General features: G+C 35.2%; 2 protein-coding genes and 1 long non-coding RNA gene across 4 annotated transcripts in view; all 3 read right to left on the reverse strand.

Moving 5' to 3' along the window:
• Nucleotides 1–9,179: 9,179 nt before the first annotated feature.
• LOC142541590 (uncharacterized) lies at nucleotides 9,180–10,501 on the reverse strand. 2 transcript variants are annotated; one of them, XR_012819408.1, is made up of 5 exons: nucleotides 10,325–10,501; nucleotides 10,118–10,226; nucleotides 9,739–10,023; nucleotides 9,528–9,632; nucleotides 9,180–9,341 (listed from the first exon to the last, which is right to left on the reverse strand). It is a non-coding gene; the product is annotated as an uncharacterized LOC142541590 (long non-coding RNA). The 2 variants fall into 2 exon arrangements; XR_012819407.1 differs by having other exon boundaries at nucleotides 9,180–9,344.
• A 1,500-nt stretch (nucleotides 10,502–12,001) lies between these two features.
• On the reverse strand, nucleotides 12,002–14,767 carry LOC142541591 (uncharacterized). Its single transcript, XM_075648090.1, has 4 exons — nucleotides 14,061–14,767; nucleotides 13,314–13,945; nucleotides 12,947–13,228; nucleotides 12,002–12,860 (listed from the first exon to the last, which is right to left on the reverse strand). The coding sequence occupies exons 1-4, from the start codon at nucleotides 14,646–14,648 to the stop codon at nucleotides 12,143–12,145; spliced, it is 2,220 nt and encodes a 739-aa protein (XP_075504205.1). The 5' UTR covers nucleotides 14,649–14,767; the 3' UTR covers nucleotides 12,002–12,142.
• Nucleotides 14,768–14,876: 109 nt separating this feature from the next.
• Nucleotides 14,877–17,760, reverse strand: part of LOC142543188 (uncharacterized) — a 61,664-nt gene continuing 58,780 nt past the window's right edge. Inside the window, exon 2 of the mRNA XM_075650284.1 lies at nucleotides 14,877–16,993. Within this exon, the coding sequence (XP_075506399.1) occupies nucleotides 16,036–16,980 (945 nt within the window). The 5' untranslated portion in view covers nucleotides 16,981–16,993 and the 3' untranslated portion in view covers nucleotides 14,877–16,035. The remainder of the gene's footprint in view (nucleotides 16,994–17,760) is intronic.

Genomic DNA, 17,760 nt, shown 5'->3' on the forward strand with positions numbered 1-17,760 from the left:
TGATTTTCCGTCCATCAGCAGATAGCAAAGATTGCATTTCCTCAATGTCAGATGTTTTGATTTCAGAGACATTGACGTACCCATCAGTTGGCAAAGAGAAAATTTCTCCGAAGGTTTCTTCAGATAGGATCAACAGCTGATTATTGGCAGTTACAGAGATGCTTTCATCAGCAGTGACAAACCCCTTCATATAGAAGTCATTTACTTCCTTGGGGTATATTTCCTGCGAAGATTGTCCCAAAAACATTCTGAGACCAGCAGATTCAATCTTCAGAAAAACGTTCTTAACATCAGCTTCTTGAACTGATAAAACTGAGTCAAAATCAATGGCCATAGCGTTCAACATGTAAGCTGGGATTTGATTCGCCATTTCGACAGATAAAATGATATGAAATTCGTAAACGATAAGCTCTGGAATTAGTATACTATTAGAAACTGATTGTATGCGTAAGAATAAAACTGAATTGAAGCGGACTTAGTACAGTTGTTCGTGACTGTTCAAATTCGAGACACGTGTCAGTCCATTAAAAATTTTGAGTAAAACTATGTGTACGTGTGTTGTGGGCGTTTGTGAAAAAGATGAACGGTTTAAAATAGGCCACGTTATTAATGTGCAGTCACGTCAGTTGATTTGGAATATAATAAGTTTTAAATTTGTTAACTTATGTGAGAAGATTTGTAAAATATCCAGCTGAACGATCAGTTGGGAAACTGATTCATTTCAGTTGAGAGTTCACAAACAATTGTCTTCTCTGTTAACCTCTTCAAAACTGATATTGCCCCTTAATCGATGCATAAAATAAATAAAGCGACGATATAAAATAAATTTAAAGGTCAGTAAGATTATTGTTTGTTGAAACGTTGACGACCCTTCATCTTCCTTGACTCTTGGCTATAAGTAGAAGTGACATGGTTAGTTTCAGTCATATTGAAAAACATATTCAAAGTAAAAAGAATGGCAGATGCTAGTAGCTCGAGTGCTTCGCCATTTTCTTTGGAGACTAGGAAGGCTGTGATAGAAGATGAAGTCTTCTATGAGAGTCTTCACTACTGGGAGAAGCTTCAGAAGCTTGAGTTCCTGTATAATACTAGCGAGGCTACCACTCCCGAGCTGATGGCAGAGTTGAGAAAAGTGTGGAAGCACTTGCACATAGCTGTGTGGGTGGATATCTTCACAGATGGTCATATCTATCAGCTGATGCTTCGAAAGGAGCTGAAGATCCTTAGGCGCATAGCTGGTTCTCACAGCTTTTCCAAGATATCTACTGGACCTTTATCTGCTTGGTTGAAGATGTGGATAATTGTTGTAGAAGAGAAATATAATGATGTAATCCAAGCAAATATTTATGGTTGAATGAAACATTTATTTTGGCTTAACTTTTTTTTCTTTTTCCTGCAAATAATAAGTTTCATTAGTTATTATATATGAATTACGATCATAAACAGATGAACTGATGACTGGTTAAGCGTTAAGTAGTAAATGTCAAACTGATATCAGTTGATAATGAACAACTGATAGTTAAGAAGCCTCGGTAAATGAGAAAGACGCTTCGGTTGATTTGAGTCTCTTCAGTTTCTTCAACATTTAAATTTCATATGTCTATAAATAAGATGATAGAATGTGAGACAATAATAGTTCAATATGTCGGATTCAAGTAGCTCTGATGCATGCAGTAGTTCGCATATTCAAGTTAATGAGCAATTAAGTCCTTATTTAGAAGAATTGAAGAAGACAATGGAAGAATATGTCTTGATGAAAGTGATGTCAACATGGTTCAAGATTCATGATTTGCAGAGGGTAAGTAGTAGTGGTGCAGTTCCTACTCGTGCTCAAGCAGCAACAGCAAGAAAATACATTGATCGTTTTGAAGTTAAGCATGTTACAGATCTGATTGATGACAAATGTCTGTTAGAAGCAATGTTATGGAAGGAATGGCATGTGGTTGACAAGATTTCTACAACTAGGTCATTTTCTAGAGTCCAAATTTATGAGTTGAATAATTGAATTAGAGAATTGCAGGATTCAGTTGGTTCTATGATATCTTCTGTAAACTGGGATCGATGGTATTCTTAATAAAATATTATTTTCAATTTGTTGTGTTCTTATTTTCTGCAGATAATTCTATTAGTAAAGCAACATTAGTAATAATTTTAAGACAGATCAATTAAACCAAGAATATTGCGAAAGTAAGAAAACTTAGTCTCGGGTAATGGTTTGGTGAAGATGTCAGCTTCTTGTTGCTCAGTTAATATATACTCCAGTCTAATGTCCTTCTTCAAAGCATGATCTCTAATGAAGTGGTGTCTGACATCTATATGCTTTGTCCTTGAGTGAAGAACTGGATTATAGGTGATGGAAATTGTACTCGTATTGTCACAAAATATGGGCGAATTATTTGTAATTACTCCATAATCTCTCAGTTGTTGCTGGATCCAGATCAGTTGTGCACAGCAACTACCAGCAGCAAGGTATTGTGCTTCAGTTGTTGAGGTAGCTATAGATGTCTGCTTCTTGCTGAACCAAGAGATCAATCTGTCTCCTAGAAACTGACAAGATCCACTTGTACTTTTACGATCAAGCTTACATCCTGCATAATCTGCCTTTGAATATCCAACTAAATTGGAAGTAGAGTCTTTAGAATACCATAACCCAACATTTTGTGTACCCTTAAGATATTTCAAAATTCTTTTAGCAGCTGAGAAATGTGATTGCTTAGGATTTGCTTGAAATCTAGCACACATACACACAACAAATACAATATCAGGGCGACTGGCAGTTAGGTATAACAATGACCCTATTAAACCTCGATATAATGTCGCCTTAACTGATATTTCCCCTTGATCAGTGTCCAATTTTACTGATGAGCTCATGGGAGTATTTGCAGCTGAACATGATTCCATGCCAAATTTCTTCAGCAGCTCCTTGTATATTTAGTCTGACTGATGAATATGCCAGTCTCCAGTTTCTTCACTTGCAGTCCAAGAAAGAATGTCAGTTCACCCATCATGCTCATTTCAAACTTATCCTGCATCAGCTTAGCAAACTTTTCGCATAATTTGGGGTTTGTTGACCCAAATATGATATCATCAACATAAATTTGAACTAATAAAATGTGATTATTCTTAGTAAATTTGAACAAGGTTTTATCAACTGATCCAATAGAAAAATCATGATCAGTTAGAAATTTTGAGAGAGTTTCGTACCAAGCTCTGGGAGCTTGTTTAAGACCATATAATGCTTTGTTCAAATGATATACATGATCAGGAAAGTTGTAATTTACAAAACCTGGGGGTTCTTCAACATATACTTCCTCTTGTAGCTGGCCATTTAGGAATGCACTTTTTACATCCATTTGATAGACTTTGAAGTTCTTGAATGAAGCATAGGCAAGGAATATTCTGATTGCCTCCAATCTTGCAACCAGTGCATATGTTTCATCGTAATCAATTCCTTCCTCTTGCCTATATCCTTGTGCTACCAGTCTCGTTTTATTGCGCACAACTGAACCATCCTCGTTCAGTTTACTTCTGTATACCCATTTTGTCCCTATAATAGTTTTTGAAATTGGTCTTGGAACTAAGTTCCAGACATTGTTATAAGTGAACTGATTTAGCTCTTCTTGCATTGCATTTACCCAGTTAGGATCAGCAAGAGCTTCATCAGTTTTATTTGGTTCTAGTTGTGAGACAAAAGCTGAATAGATAAATAAATTTAGCATTTGATTGCCAGTTCTTACTGGATCATATGGATTTCCTATTACCAGCTCAGGTGGATGTGATTTTCACCATCTGTACTCAGTATTTGTTGTATCAGCAATTTCTTCAGTTGGTAACTGAATACAGTTTTCAGTCTCAGTTGGTGCTTCGTCAACTGGTATTTGAATGTTATCATTATGCTCTATCAACTGATCATTAGCAACGACTTCCTGTGCATCTGATTTATCCAGTACTTCTGGTTCAGGTGTTTGAAATATGTTTTGATTATTATGACATTCATTTTTGTCATCTTCTTCCAAACTGATATCTGTAAATCGATCAACTAGCTCAACTTGATCAGTTGGCTTATCAGTTAGTTCAGTTTCATCGAAATCAACATGAGCTGATTCTTCAACATTTAGGGTTTTCTTGTTGAAGACTCTATAAGCTATACTAACTGATGAGTATCCAAGAAATATTCCCTTTGAAGATTTAGCATCAAATGCTTTTAAATAATTTTTACCATTATCAAGGATAAAACATCTGCAGCCGAATATTTTGAAATAAGTAATTATACTTTTTCTTCCATGCCAGATCTCATATGGTGTTTTAATATGATTCTTATTAATCATTGATCTGTTCTGAGTATAACACGTAGTGTTTACTGCCTCTGCCCAAAACCTTTGAGAAATACCAGAATCAGCAAGCATTGTTTTAGCAGCTTCTTTAAGGGTCCGATTTCTTCTCTCAGCTACACCATTTTGCTGAGGAGTTCTGGCTGCTGAGAGCTCATGCTTAATTCCAGCATTCTCTAGAAAATTTGAAAGAGTTTGATTGATGAATTCAGTTCCTCGATCTGATCTGATTCCATCAATTCCAACTGATTTTTCATTTAAAAGTCTTTTGAAGAGCTTTATCAGTTGTGAAGCAGTATGGTCTTTAGATTTGAGAAAAATAACCCAAGTAAATCTTGAAAAATCATCTACGACTACCAAGGTGTATTTCATTCCCCCTAAGTTCATGACTTGTATAGGACCAAAGAGATCCATGTGCAACAGTTCTAAGCATCGGGATGAAGATTTACAACCCTTGTTTTTAAAAGAACATCGTACTTGTTTACCATACTGACATGCTGAGCAAAGTTTTTCTTTTGAAAAGTCTATTTTCGGCAAACCAGTTACAAGTTCATGTTTACTCAGATAGGCAATGGTTTTAAAGTTTAAATGGTTTAGTCTCTTATGCCACAACCAGTTTTTAGATGATTTAAAAGCAATAAAATAAACTGGTGCATAAATTTGATCATTGCAACTGATTTTATATGTTTTTTCACAACGTTTGCCAGTTAGTATGATTTCAATAGTTGAAGTTTTGACTGAACATGAGTTTTTGTCAAAATGTACTGAGAATCCACTGTCGCATAACTGACTGATGCTGATCAAGTTATACTTCAGGTTTTCTACTAATAGAACATCTTTAAAAGTAAAGTTACCATGGATAAGCTTACCCTTACCCACAGTTCTACCTTTGGAATTGTCCCCAAAACTGATATTTGGACTACTGTATTTGATCAGTTGAGATAGCACACTTGCATCTCCTGTCATATGTCGCGAACATCCACTGTCCAAATACCATATTGAGTTCTTGTTTGTACCTGTTACCTGCAGTCACACACATAATATAATTTGGTACCCATATCTATTTGGGTCCTGAACTGATTAGTCCTTTAGGAACCCATACTTGGATTAGTCTAACAGACTTTCCAGTAGCTGTATTCCAAATGGTTTTTCTCGGCTTTTGTGTGCTTGTGTAGTGTACGGATGATACAATATGTGTTTTAGCTTTATTCAACTGATTGTTCAGTCTATGTCTCTTCTGAACTGGCTTGCAGTTATAGTAATTGGAATAGCCATTCGAATAGTTTTTGTAAAATCTCTTTGATGACTGACTTAGTGAATCAGTTGAGAATTTTTGACTATAACCAATCCCATATCTTCTAGCCTTGTTCATATTCTCAGTAGGTTGCTCAATCAGTTTACTGGGCTCAATTTGTTCTTGTACCACTGCTGATTTGACAAAGTGAATGTATTTCCCTTTGTCTATTGTTAGCTTTGGTTGAGTATCATTTGGATACATTTCTCCTTGAGTGTTGAACCCTAAACCAGTTTTATCAGAAACTGATTTTTGTGAAATCTGCATCTCATTTGGTGCAGTAGATGATTTGTTCCAAGACTGAATAAGCTCAGTTTGTTTTGAGTTTTCAAGCATCAACTTCTGTATTAATGACTGGTTTTTGTTTCTTTCTGCTTTTAACTCTGCAATTTCCCTTTTTAGACTCAACCCATCGACTGATTCATCAGTTTTTGTTTTACTGTCTGTGGGATCAGTTTGCTTTGCTTTGATTTCTTCAAATGATGATGCAAGCTTTTGATACTCAATTACCATGTCATGTAGTGTTAGAATGAAATCTTCTCGTGTGAAATCAGTTGAGCTGAAATCAAATACCTGTTGGCTAGATGATTCTTCTGCTGCATCATTAGCCATCAAGCACTTTACTTCCTCATCATCACTAGAGCTGCATGAGCTTTCTGGTTCCGACTCTTCACTGTCAGTTTCTGCCCATTTAGATTTGTTTTCTTCAGCTAAGAGTACCTCATGTTTCTTTCTGATGACCTTCTTATCTTCCTTGGGTCTTCTTTTGCGTTCATATGATTTCTTTCTTCTATCAGTTGAGCCTTGACTGTCCTTCTTGGGTTTAGGACAATCAGCAATGAAGTGACCTGATTTGCCACAGTTATAGCAGGCATTTGGTTCATCTTTGGAATTGTTCCTTTGGTATGGCTTCTGGAAGTTCCCTTGATTCTTTCTCATGAACCTTCCAAATTTTTTGATGAACAATGACATAGCATCATTACTCAACTGATCAGCAGATTTTTCGACTGAACTGATTGGTTCAGTTCTGATAGCAGCTAGAGCAGTTGTGGCTGCAGACGTAGATGGTTCTCCTTCTCTGGTCTGCAGCTCAAATTCATAGGCCTTTAAATCAGCAAACAGATCATGAAGTTCGATTTGGTTCAGATCTTTGGACTCCCTCGTTGCCATGGTCTTGACATCCCATTCCTTGGGAAGACCTCTTATTACCTTTAGTGCAATCTCTTTGTTGGTATACACTTTTCCAAGTGCATTTAGCTCATTGATGATACTGCTTACTCTTTCATCATACTCGTGCATCGATTCTCCTGCTTTCATTTTGATGTTATCAAACTTTTGCACTGTAACAGAAAGTTTATTTTCTTTGGTTTGATCATTTCCTTCACACAGCTGGATCAGCTTTTCCCAAATTTCTTTGGCTGTCTTACACATTTTTATTTTGCTGAAGGTTACTTTGTCCAGCGTTTTGTACAGAATGTCTTTAGCCACATTATCAAGATTTGCTTTTCTTTTATCTTCAGTTGTCCATTCATCTCTGGGCTTTTCTATTCTTTGTGGTGCTCCTTCTGTAATGGCAACTGCTGTATTTTTTTTTAGAATCTTCATGGGTCCATCAGTTATGACATACCATATGTCATCATCTTGTGCAGCCAAATGAGCCTGCATTCTGATTTTCCAATCATCAAATTCTTCTCTGGAGAACATGGGAATTTTGTTGAATGAAGTCATGCTGGCAAGTTTTTAGATCAAAAGTATTCAAGAACAAGATTCAACCGCTCTGATACCACTTGATAGGATCGATTAACGTATCAAGAGTGTTTAGAAGGGGGGGTTGAATAAACACTCACGGTTAAAACTGGTCTTTTCTAATTTTGAGTTCAGTTTGGTGACAAACTGATTCTCGGAATCTTGTTGGTCAATGAAAATCAGTTAAACTAAAGTAGTTGCGGAAAATAACTGACTGAAAGATAGAATACGAAACTGAAATAAAGTAGGCAAGGGTTGTTTCTAGATGTTCGGAGAATTTAATTACTCATACGTCACCCCTTCTATCTCAAGGATAGGATATCCACTAAAATACTTTGATCAAATACAAGAATTGTACTGACCCACTTCAGTTTGGACTTAACACTACCAAAAACTTAAACTCTTAGTTTAACATAATGTTCTTAGTGCGTAACTGATCTTAGCACTATCGAATTTCAACGATTATTACAACTTGCTAGTGAGCTCAAATTGTAGCCTTAACTGCTACGAATATATCAAGTAAGAGTGAGCTAAGATTTTGACAGAGTGACAGCAAGCTTTTGAATAGTGTTAACTCCCTCTTTTCCTTCAGCTGTTCTTCTGTCATATTTATAAGCTTCTTTTCTCCAACGGTAACTTGAGATGAATTTGAATCTTTGTATCCGTTGATTTCTACTTGATTACTCCTTGGACATTGTTTGCTTCATTTATTGTGATGCGGCGTCTTAATTGCTTTCGCCGAAATGCATTTTTCTAAGCTGTATTGATTGAAGTGCGGCGTTGCAATCTTCTATGTCTCTTGACGGTTGAATGTTATTTTCCGAGACATGTTCAGTTGAAGGGTGCTTAGCATACGGCTGAATATATCAACTGATCAGTCTTCTTTATTATATCAGCTGATTTCAGTTGTTAAGTCCAGTTGCTGAGTTCAGTTTACTCGATCAGTTGGTTCGTATTTTCAGTTGGTTCATATTTTGTCAAACGCCGGAATTTAGTTTCCAACATTTTGCAATACGGAATTTGAGTTGTGGTGTATACACTACAACAAAAAATACTTTTCGCAGCGCGCAAATTCCTTTTCCTCAGCGCACATCGCACGCTGCACAACTGAAAGCTGTTGAAAGTTCAAGATTATCCGCCGCGTGCGGAGGCGTGCCGCGGATAACAATATCCGCAGCGCGCAAATGTACGCCGCGGATACTGTTATCCGCGGCGCGCCTTTGCACGCCATGGATAATGTTATCCGCGGCGTGCTCACTCGTGTTGTGGATAATGTTATCTGCGGCGCGCCTTCGCACGCCATTAATTGTATTATCCACGGCATGCGCTTGCGCGCCGCGAATACTCTTATCAGATACTCTTTTCTGCGGCGTGCATTCGCGCTCCATTAATACTATTATTGGCGGCACCCGCATATGCTATTATCGATAGCACGCGCACGCAGGTTGCGGATAATATTATCTACAGCGTTCAATGTATGCCGTTAATATTCATATCCACAACATGCAAACAAATTCTACATCGTTCGTTTGCAGCCGATAAAATCAAATTTGTTAAAAAAAATTAATCGAATGGACAAAAACGATAAACCAAAATTTTACAAAAAATTTAGTGCAAATTTAAGTTTTATTAACACAAAATTGATAAAAGTCATTGTTTTTCCATATATCAATACTGAAAGTCTGAAAATCCAAAGCAAGATACAAAATCTGTACAACTAGCTGGTATAACAATGATTAAACTTTCAATACACGCAAATCAGTAGAATATTTATCAATCACACAATACTATAAATTTAGATAACCATGCTACCATGCTTCCTATCGCGTCCTCGAGAAACTTCATTTCATCATTTGGTCGAATTAGGTCCACCTTCTCCACCAAAACCTTATCCACCCAAACTTTCCAACAAGATCTACCAAGAACAACATGATGCACTTTTGTGTTTGGATCTGTTTATGCAATTCGACCTTCTGCAACAACTAATTCATCAGCACATCAATGAAGCAGCTTACAATTAGTATTAGCATGAATATCTCCAAGACTCACATTCCTCAAATTTGAGTGTTAATAAACAATGAAAAGTTATTGATTCAACCATGTCTATTTTTGTAAAAATTTTGCGATTTAAAAATACATAATTTAAGGATAATTACCTGAAAAACATGATCAAAATTACCATTTTTCTTGGCACCAATATCGATATCACCATTACTACCAACTTAATTCCCAATACCGCTACCAATGCCACCACTAGCAACCTAATTTTACAATCAAATCGTGTCAAGCGGTGTAATCATGATAATTCAAAAGCATTTAAGTGTGTATATACTAAACATATTTTTTATATATTGTTTACTTACTAACATGTTCTTGCTGATTTTGTTGATTCATACTTTGTAAAAACATGGACCTCATTTCTTGCATTTCTAGCTGATTTTGTTGCATTTGTTTTTGAAGGCTTTGTACCATAGTTTAAAGTTGTTGAACATTTTCATTTTGTTTCACAGAAGCTCCAACTTTCGATGGTGTAACTCCGAAGCCCATTCCGCGCACTCTACCCCGAGCTTCCATGCCAAACACAAGGCTAATTGCATCATCAACAATGTTAGTTGTGTTTTGAGATTCAGGTGGACATTCTTGTAATTCTTTCTGCAAAAAAAAAAAAAATATGAGCAAATGCGATAAAACCGAGAAGGAGAAAATTGTGTTTAATATTTTAAAAATAAAATATTTATTTTATTACCATTTTCTCTCCAACAGCTTGAGTACTAGGCTCCCCATTTTTTTTTCTTGTGACCTTCAATCCAAACTTGCGATCTCGTAATTTTTGTGTCTGCCGGGCTTCTCTTCTCCTTTAATATAGAAATAAATACAAAATCGTAAGAACATAATTCAAGATGTATATATCATTACTAATTACATAAATTATAAAAATCATAAAAATATTTACAATAATGTGAGTCAAACGAGCATAACCTCTTCGGCTCATTGTGTGAATGTGATCTTGTTTTTTCCTCATCGTTTTAAATCTTTCACTCTTTTCCTGAAATTAGTTAAAATCGCATAATCAAAATGTGATCTTGTTATCATCAAAGCTTGTATGCACGCTATAGGAAAATCAAGATAATGACATAAGGTAATCTTGGATCATTGGATAATTGTAGCTAAATAGACAATATAATTAAACAATCCATTTTTCGTTCATGCTTTATCATTACAATTTTGAGCTGGCCTTCATATTTGTTTTGAATTTAAGTAATACTGGCATTTGGATAATACATATGATAAAAAGATCAATTATATGATAAATGTAAATGTTGCTTGTGCCAACATTCTTTTAACGGAAAGGTTTCTTTTAACAAAAAGGTTTCATAAATGTAAAAAGATCAATTATAGGATAAAGGTAAATGTAAATGTAAATAGTTTCATATTTTAACAATGCCAACATTCTTCTTATGGTCTGAGTTCCATAAAGCAACATAAGGCTACAATTCGAATCAAAAACAGAAAGGTTGCTTGTGCCTGCATTTGATCTTGTAAACTGCTTACAGTTCCAAAATTGTGTTGTGAATTATTTTTTATGCTCAGGTGCTGATTATGTATTTCCCTGTAATCTACTGGATGATAGTTTATCAATTCTGGTGCTGATTGTGTTATGCATACAAGTCCACAGATGATAGTTTACATGTCTTACATTTACACCCACCTCATATTTGCCACACGTTTTGGCATATTTTAAAAATGATTTGCCCATAAATCATCACAAAAATTACAAATACCAACAAATTGAAAGGTAAAGCAAATGTACTAAGTGACCATAAAAGAGTCCAGAAGTCTTAATTGAAAGTTAGGTGATAATGTCCTCTGTACAAACAAGTCCCACTGATTTTGGTCCATAAATTCAGGCTTCAAAAGATTGAGATCTCGTTAAGCCAGTCGACTTGTATTAGCTTCTCGTACAAGTATTTTCAATTTGGATTTCCTATCGCGCCACAATTTAGCCAACTTTCGAAAAATTGATTTCTTTTCACAATAAATTTAGCCAGCTGTACATTAAATAACAAGAAAATATGTCTACATTTTGTTATGAAAATGGAAATGAAAAATTAAGTAACTAAATATATTACCCGAAGACATCTCCACATCCTATCCTTTACTTCTTCGCTTATGTCATTCCATCCATCTATTGTATAAGGCACAAATTCTTTTATCATGCAACCTAGGAAAGAAACATACTGCATTGAATTATCTCCAACCGACTGTCCAAACTCATTACGCTCCAGCTCTTTACACTTGTCTTGGCCACTAACCATTTTCAACTTTGATGCACCCCGTCCTTTTTTCTTATCTGTTTTCTCATCATCAATTGGTTCTTTGTCATGCAAATCATGTGACGAATTAGCTGAATTGTTAGAATCCATTCTCGATAACTTATTAGATATATTTTCCTGTAAAATGGAAAAAAGATACATTGTAAAATGGAAATAAGATACATTGAAATATACTAGTGTGCTTTAGTAAAATAAAACAAGATTTAATGTCTCATCTGAATTTCGTCTAAAGATCCTTTGCTACGTTTTTTGACCATTTTGCTCATCTTTTGAATGTTATTTAATGACCTGATAAACATGTAATATGACATGATCCATCACTGAAAATAAACAAGCAAACAAATATATTTAAACACTAAATAAATAGTTACGTAACTTTAGAAAAACATGTATCAATCAAAATAAATAACTATAAAATATGTTGCTGAAAATTTCAGTCATGTCTCAGTCACATCGATTCCCTCACACTCATTCCTTGAATACGGTTCTTTCTCAGTAATGTTAATCTCAAGTAGGGACACATCAAGAGGTGTTGATGACGTATAAGCATCTTCTTCAAGCACAATCATGTTATGAATACCACGAGGCGGCGCTTTTAGCAACACATACCAATTTGTTTCATCATTGTCCCTGGAATAAAATACTTGCTTTGCTTGTGATGCTAAAATGAAAGGATCACTTTCAAAAGTTTTTAGTCCTTGGTGTAAGTTGACCAGTGTAAAACCATCTTCAATTTTGATACCAGTTCCAAGATTGGCCCTGGCCCAATCACACCTAAAAACAGGCACTTTGAAAGAATAGTAGTCTAGCAAAACAATATCTCGTATAACCCCATAGTATGATAGTCTTCCTACTGTATGTGAATTGTCATTAGCATTAGATTGACAAACAGTATCAGCTTCAATTGAAACACCACTATCTTGTGTCGACTTTCCAACATCAATTGTGTGGAACCGATGTCCATTTACAATATATCCCGTATAAGATGTAACGTGCTTTCTTGGACCATGTGATTGCCATTGAATTCGGTCTGAAGAGTTAACATGATCCTGTTTTGATAGCGATTCAGCAAATGTTTCCATATGTTGCTTTTGTAACAATGTTTCATTACTTAAGAAACGATGAGCTGTTTGTTTCAGCTCGTCAATGTGCATCCTAATTAAAATCATTGAATGAAGATGTTAGAATACACAAGATATGTAATAAATCAAGACTAACAGTATGAAACTAACTACACTCACTGTAAGTAAGGTTCAACTTCTGCAGTGTTGAACAACACATATCGATGTGCAGCTTGTAACACGTGATCCTCTAAAATATTTTCTTTCCCTTTAGAAATTGGCCTACCTTCTAACAATCCATCTTCCAAATCATCGTTCCTATTAGAACGAACACCAATACTAGAAGCATTTTTTATATAAGCACTACAAAATGCCATTCGTTCTTCTGCGAGGTAACACTCAGCTATACAACCTTCTGGTCTTGCCCGGTTCTTCACATACCCTTTTAGTATTTTCATAAATCTAAATCACATAGCAAAATTCACATGAAATAAGTGTTGATAGCAAAATATAAAATTTATCAAAACGATTAATGATTACTTAATACCTTTCAAATGGATACATCCAACGGAATTGGACTGGCCCACACAAGCGAGCCTCTCTTGCTAAATGAATTGTCAAGTGAATCGAGATGGTAAAGAAAGCGGGTGGAAAATACCTTTCCAACATGCATAGAATTTCAGCAATATTCTCCTCGAGTTGTTCTAAACGGTTCCTGTCTAATACTCTTTGACATAATTCATTGTAAAATGCACTCAACAGAAATATAGCATTGCGTGGACCTTTCGGTAGAAGACCTCTCAATGCTACTGATAGCAATTGTTGCATCAGAACATGACAATCATGTGATTTCAACCCAATAAGCTTACGCTCTTCTACAGAAACACAGTTACCAATATTTGAGCTATATCCATCGGGTAACTTTATTTTCTTCAACCTAGAGCAAAATACATCCATTTCTTTTTTAGACAGTGTGTACGGGGCAGCAGGTAAATGATATTTATTTTCTCCTTTTTCTTGCGGATGTAATTCTTGTCTAATTTTTAAGTGTACCAAATCTTTGCGAGCATTCACACCATCTTTGGATTTTTTCTTCAGGTTTAACAATGTGCCTATGATATTCTCGCAGACATTCTTTTCAACACACATCACATCTAAGTTATGACGTAGCAGGAGGCCCTAAAGATAACCATAAACAAGTTTCATAGTGTTAGTTCAGAATATTTCTAACAATTTAGGAACAAAAAATAAAAAAATTTGCAAAAGCTAATGAAAAGAGTGCAAGTTAACTTACACTCCAATATGGCAAATCGAAAAAAATTGACTTTTTCTTCCACCTTTGAACTGGTTTTTGTACTTCTTTTGAACTATCCTGCTTCTTCCTCTTTTTCCTCAAAGTGTTGACAGTCTCACCCTTTTTCTTTTTACCCCAATCATTTTCAATATCTTTCAATGCATCAGTAATTTCTATCCCATTCAAAGATCTAGGTTTCCCTTTACTCTCTTTTTTCCCATTAAACCACTTCTTTTTCTGACGAAAAGGATGATTAGGAGCAAGAAATCTTCTGTGGCCTAAGTATGCAAATTTTCTACTATACTTAAGCCACATAGAACATATGTTTTCACCACATATTGGGCAACCGAGTTTCCCTTTTGTGGCACATCCAGCTAGGTTTCCATAAGCTAGAAAATCATTGATTGTCCACATCAAAATAGCCTTCAGATTGAACATTGACTTGCTAAATGAATCATACGCCTCCACACCGGTTTCCCACAACTCCTTCAAATCCTCCACAAGGGGTTCCAAGTATACATCTATATCATTTTCCGGTTGCTTCGGACCTGGAATCAGTAATGTCGGCATAAGATTTTCTTTTGTCATGCACAACAATGGAGAAAGGTTATAATTGACAAAATAACTGGCCAGCAACTATATCTTGAACTAAGGTCACCAAAAGGGTTGAATCCATCTGTTGCAAGATCAAGCGAAGATTTATAGGATCTGATGCAAAATCAGGCCACTTATTGTGAGAACCGAAAATCTTGCAATAATATAATGAAATAATTGTAAGAAAATTTTTGGGATTTTATTACTATATTTTTGGGTACACATATTTTTAAGGGACATATTGGAATGCATTGGAAATTCAATATTAAGTCAAACATACCATACAATTTAGAAGTAAATCCCCTCACCTAATCCCCTTATTCTCGAAATTTTGAGGGGGCAAGGGATTTAGGAAGGAATCTCACAAATTGGTAGCAAATCAACCCATCATGGAATGGTTTTCTATAAGGCAAAAAAATCGTGTGATACTGAGTGCAATTGTGTGGGATTTTGATGCCATGTTTAACACCATTCTCCTCCCTATAAATACCCTATCATCCCTTTCATTCTCCTACACCAAGTTTTCGAAATTTTGCTGCATATTTTCGAAATTCAGCAACCTCTCTATAGCCAAACTCTGCCCAAATATCGCCCCAACATTAGCCTTAAAGTCGAACCGAAGCGCTGTCCGGACAAGGAGCGAGGAGCGATCTAAATCCCGAAGCCAAGCATCTTCGTTTTCTAGCATTCAAACACTGTAAGTGGGCTGTTTTAAAATTTATAATTTCGGCTTTATGCAAATGAAGCTTTCGGTTTTTGGTTTTAAAATTCGGTAGAGCATCGTCTCCCGTCTATGCGTTTTTACGAAAATTTTGGTACGTTATGTGGACACTGTGATGATTCCCTCAAAATGGGTGGAATTCCAACATATGACCCTTAACAGTGGGATAGAACTGTTTTATGGCCTCGCCCCCTTAGAGGATTAAAACTTAGGGACTGACGTCAGTAAACCGTTGAAAGGTGAAAAATCGCAGTGTTATTATTACGTTATGGAATTTACGTTACGATTATGAAAAGCATGATGTACGTTATGATATGTTTTGAAAATGTTATTAAATTGGTTATGTTGTGTTCAAAGTCCCCCATTTATTGAGTATTCCCAAAATACTCACCCCCTTACAACCCTTCCCAGATAAGTCCGAAGAACAGCTTGAGGAGGAAGAGTCGGAACAATTTTGGGGTTGGTGATTTGCCGAATTAGTGATAAGATTTATTCTGAATTTTATGATTTAATAAATTGTAAGACGCTTCCGCATTATTTACTATTTCGTTGGATTTTGACATTGTAAAGACAATATTTATTTCATTGAAATTATGAATTATAAACTGGTTTCGGTTTATACTGTGCTACGAAAGGCTTGTTGTTTCGATTGTGTGATTGTTAAACAACGCCGGTGTCAATCCTGAGTTTCGGGGCGTGACACTTATGATCTATTGTATCCCAAGCTACTGAATCAACTGGATGACGCATCATATGATCTTGACTTTTGTGTTTAGAGTGCCAAATCAACTCTTCAGCCTTTTCTTTTGATTTAAACATCATTTTCAGTCTTGGTATCACTGGAAAATACCGTAGGACCTTTTCAGGAACTCCTTTATAAACTTTGGTAGTGACTTTGTCTGTCTTCCATCTTGAGGATCCACACTTTGGACACGAGTCAAGATCTTGAAGCTCCTTTCTAAATAGACAACAATCATTTGGGCAAGCATGAATCTTCTCATATCCTAAATCAAATGGTTTCAACAACTTTTTCATCGTGTAAAAAGTTTTTGGAAGTGTGTTGTTTTCTGGAAGCATGTCACCTAAAATCTTAAGGAGCTCATTGAAACTATTGTCTGTGTGACCATTAGTAGACTTGTAATTGTATAGTGTGACGACTGCTGACAACTTTGTGTAAGATGTACAACCAGGGAAGAGAGGAGTTTCCGCATCTTTTAATAAATCATCAAACTCATAATCCTTTGCCTCAGGTATTGTGTGTCCAACCTCTTCTTGCGGCAAAAAAACATCCTTATATAGGTTATATGCCTCTCTACTTTCATCCTCTTTCTGAACTCCTACTGAACTACCTTCAGCTTCAGATTGTGAGTTATAAGTTTCACCATGGAAGACCCAAATAGTGTAAGAAGGATCGAACCCCTTAATAATTAAATGATCGTAAACTTGGTCAAATTTCAGATACTTCTTATTTTTACAATGCTTGCAAGGACATATAATTACTTCACGTGTTTTTGCATAGTTCCTAACTTGTGCTATAAATTTTTTTACCCCTTCTTCATACTCGGGTACAAGCCTAGAAGGTAGATGCATCCATTCCTTATCCATCTCGTGAACAAACCTTTTTCATTTGTATGAAATAATTATGAGATTTTATTAATATACACACACACATATATACACGATGATAATTTAATTTATATGATGTAATTACTTAGGTGTCCGATGTTATCCCAACTTTTCTTTCCCAAAATATTTCCAATATTTTTATAAGAGAATACCACATAATAAGTAAAAAAAACTTAAATACAAAAAACTTATTCATACATCATTATATTTTAAACAAATAAAAATCATATATAAAAATAAGATAACCTAAATTCTACTTATAATTTTTTTATCATGTATAATAGAAAAAAGAAGGAACGACACAGCATTACGCGTTATTCATAGAATATAATATAATTTATTGTCTTACGGTTTTATTATTGAAAATTAACGTAAGACATATATATTGTGACATAATCATGATAATTATTTTAGACTACAATTTAATTCAAATATAAAATTTCTTCTTTAATAATAAATTAGTTATTTACGCAAATACAATTCATTTTTATCTATTTGAAGATAATCATACTTTTATTTTTGTTCATGAGAATAAAAAAATTTAGACGAGTCGATGAACATACATTTTTAATGTCTACATAAGTAATTAGTGTAGCTTTTTTTGACACCGCAAGAGAAGAAAGAAAATTAAAAAGAACAATTTTTTAGAGGATTGACAGAAAAGGGGAAAATTGTTGGGTAGGAGTAAAAGTACAAGGGAGAAGATTATAGATCTTTACTTGAAAATGCACAAAAATCGAACAAATATTTTGGAGCTTG

The sequence above is a fragment of the Primulina tabacum genome, chromosome 4, assembly GCF_025594145.1.
Source record: "Primulina tabacum isolate GXHZ01 chromosome 4, ASM2559414v2, whole genome shotgun sequence".
Taxonomy (NCBI): Eukaryota; Viridiplantae; Streptophyta; class Magnoliopsida; order Lamiales; family Gesneriaceae; genus Primulina; species Primulina tabacum.

Bases quoted from the DNA above. Each gene is read 5' to 3' on its own strand.
- LOC142541591 (XM_075648090.1), bottom strand. From the start codon at position 14,648: ATGACAAAAGAAAATCTTATGCCGACATTACTGATTCCAGGTCCGAAG. The intron at 13,946-14,060 runs GTAAGTTAACTT...GGTTATCTTTAG, and splicing joins TCGATTTGCCATATTGGAGT to GGCCTCCTGCTACGTCATAA. The intron at 12,861-12,946 runs GTGAGTGTAGTT...GATTTTAATTAG, and splicing joins GAAGTTGAACCTTACTTACA to GATGCACATTGACGAGCTGA.